The sequence below is a fragment of the Crocuta crocuta genome, unplaced genomic scaffold (assembly GCF_008692635.1).
Source record: "Crocuta crocuta isolate KB4526 unplaced genomic scaffold, BGI_CrCroc_1.0 scaffold1688, whole genome shotgun sequence".
Taxonomy (NCBI): domain Eukaryota; kingdom Metazoa; phylum Chordata; class Mammalia; order Carnivora; family Hyaenidae; genus Crocuta; species Crocuta crocuta.
In genome coordinates, this window is record NW_027530200.1 from 34,349 (window position 1) to 36,270 (window position 1,922).

Here is a 1,922-nt window from a genome sequence, read left to right on the forward strand (position 1 = left end):
AACTATAGTCCATAAATTTTAAATTTTGAAAAGACTGAAAAGTCACCAGATTCCCTCCTAGTGCAAGAATCTATAGTGTCTTTGATAGGTGTTTTTCTGTCTTTGTTAGGTGCTGACATTGATGTTAAGGCTATTCACCTTCATAAGTTCACTTTTTCCATTGGAAAGTTCTCAACATTAATAACTTGCTTGTTTTATATTTTCATTTTGATAGCTTGGTCATTCTTTTGATGAATGTATTTTAAGCATCTGTTATATGTTAGGCACCCGAGATACAAAGGGTATTCTCTCTGCCATTCAAGAACTCAGAGTCTTGTGAAAAACAGATCAAAAATTCCAGATAACCACCGTGCATTATGATCTTTGCAATGCTCTACAAGTGCCATGGGAGGAAAGAGGTGAGATGCATTTAAGCCACCTTAGGACATTGAGGTCAGAGAAGCTTCTTGAGGAGAAGTTTACTGAACCAAGTCTTGAGAGATGAATGGCGCTTAGCTGAAGGAAGAAAAAGGAATGGAAAATTACTGGCAGAGAGTACAGCATGAAACAGAGACATAGAGCTGGGCTCCCTGGATTCCTGGGAGCAATCAAAGTGGATATAAGCGGTTCGGTTCAGTTCAGTATGGCTGGACTCTAAAAGTTCCAGGCCAGGAAGGTCAGGAGGTAATGGCAGAGGATTAGATAAGCCAGATCAAGGAAGTTCTTATATGTTGTTTAAGGACTTGATCTTGTAGGCCATGGGACACTTAAAAAATAAAAAATATACAGAGTCATTAAAGAATAAAATCATAGAGTAAGTAGAAGGGATGAGATTAAGGGCAGAGGTGGAAAGGTTGACCTTGAGCAGGAGGAAACTTTCAGTTACAGTGAAATCCCCTGCCAGGTAATTGAGTGCATGAAGCATTAGATCATGAGAGATCAAGGTTTGATTTCCTCAAGTTGTTATTTCTCTATCATAGTTCTGAATATATGATAATGTTTAATGGTAGCATAATACATTCATACGTTTATATTGTCAAGAGGACATGTGATCCACAACAGGTAAGTGCCTGGTCTCTGGAATTTTAGGTATCTCTGCATTCATCGTTGGTCAGGGAACTAGTTAGTTACAAGTATTTGCAACAGGTTGTTGGTATTTTCACTTCAGTAAAACATCAAGTACAGGAGAGAAATAGGTCCCTTTAGACTTGATTTGCTCTAGATTTCTAACTTCATTGTTTTTTCTCACTTTGTCCTTAGGTGCTGTTGATGGGTAAAAGTGGGTCTGGTAAGACCAGCATGAGGTCTATTATCTTTGCAAATTATATTGCGAGAGACACACGTCGCCTTGGTGCAACAAGTAAGATGTTTTATCTTATTATGGAATCAGGTGATATTAAGTATTAATAATATGCATAAGGCACTTGGTTGCAGTAAATTAGGGATGCAGAGGTTGAGAGATTTGTTTTGAAGCATGTTTCCCCTGTTTTTCATTCCTTCTCAGAGGGGTGTGGCCTAATTCTGGTTACTACTGTTTGCTGTCTTGGGGAGGGTCTTTCTAGGTTGCTTACCAAGTGGGATACCCTTGCCCAACTTGTTTTTTATCTTGCTCTTTCTTAAACAAACATAGGGACTCTTTTGTTTGATTATTTATTCCTTTTTTGTGAGGGGTTGTTTTTAACTTATTATATAAAAGGAAATTACTTGCTAGGTATTACAAGCATAACAATTAAAAATCTCCTCTAAGATTTTTTTAAAAGCTGTTAGTCATTAAAAGGTAAATTCTGGGTGACAGGGGCTGTGGGTGGGAGGTTAACTTGATGTGTACTCTCTGCTGATTCTCTTCCTGGATATATATAGATGTTCTCAATGGAGTTCCAGCTCTGACTTGAGAAATGTTTCATTGCCCTTTTTTGTTTGAATGTTAAATCTGTTTTCTTAAT

At 37.6% G+C, this 1,922-nt stretch overlaps 1 protein-coding gene across 1 annotated transcript in view; it reads left to right on the forward strand.

The window, feature by feature from the left end:
* LOC144232487 (ras-related GTP-binding protein B-like) overlaps positions 1–1,922 on the forward strand; it is a gene marked incomplete at its 3' end in the record, with an annotated part of 15,626 nt that overhangs the window by 4,660 nt on the left and 9,044 nt on the right. The window contains exon 3 of the mRNA XM_077765323.1: positions 1,240–1,339. Within this exon, the coding sequence (XP_077621449.1) occupies positions 1,240–1,339 (100 nt within the window). The remainder of the gene's footprint in view (positions 1–1,239; positions 1,340–1,922) is intronic.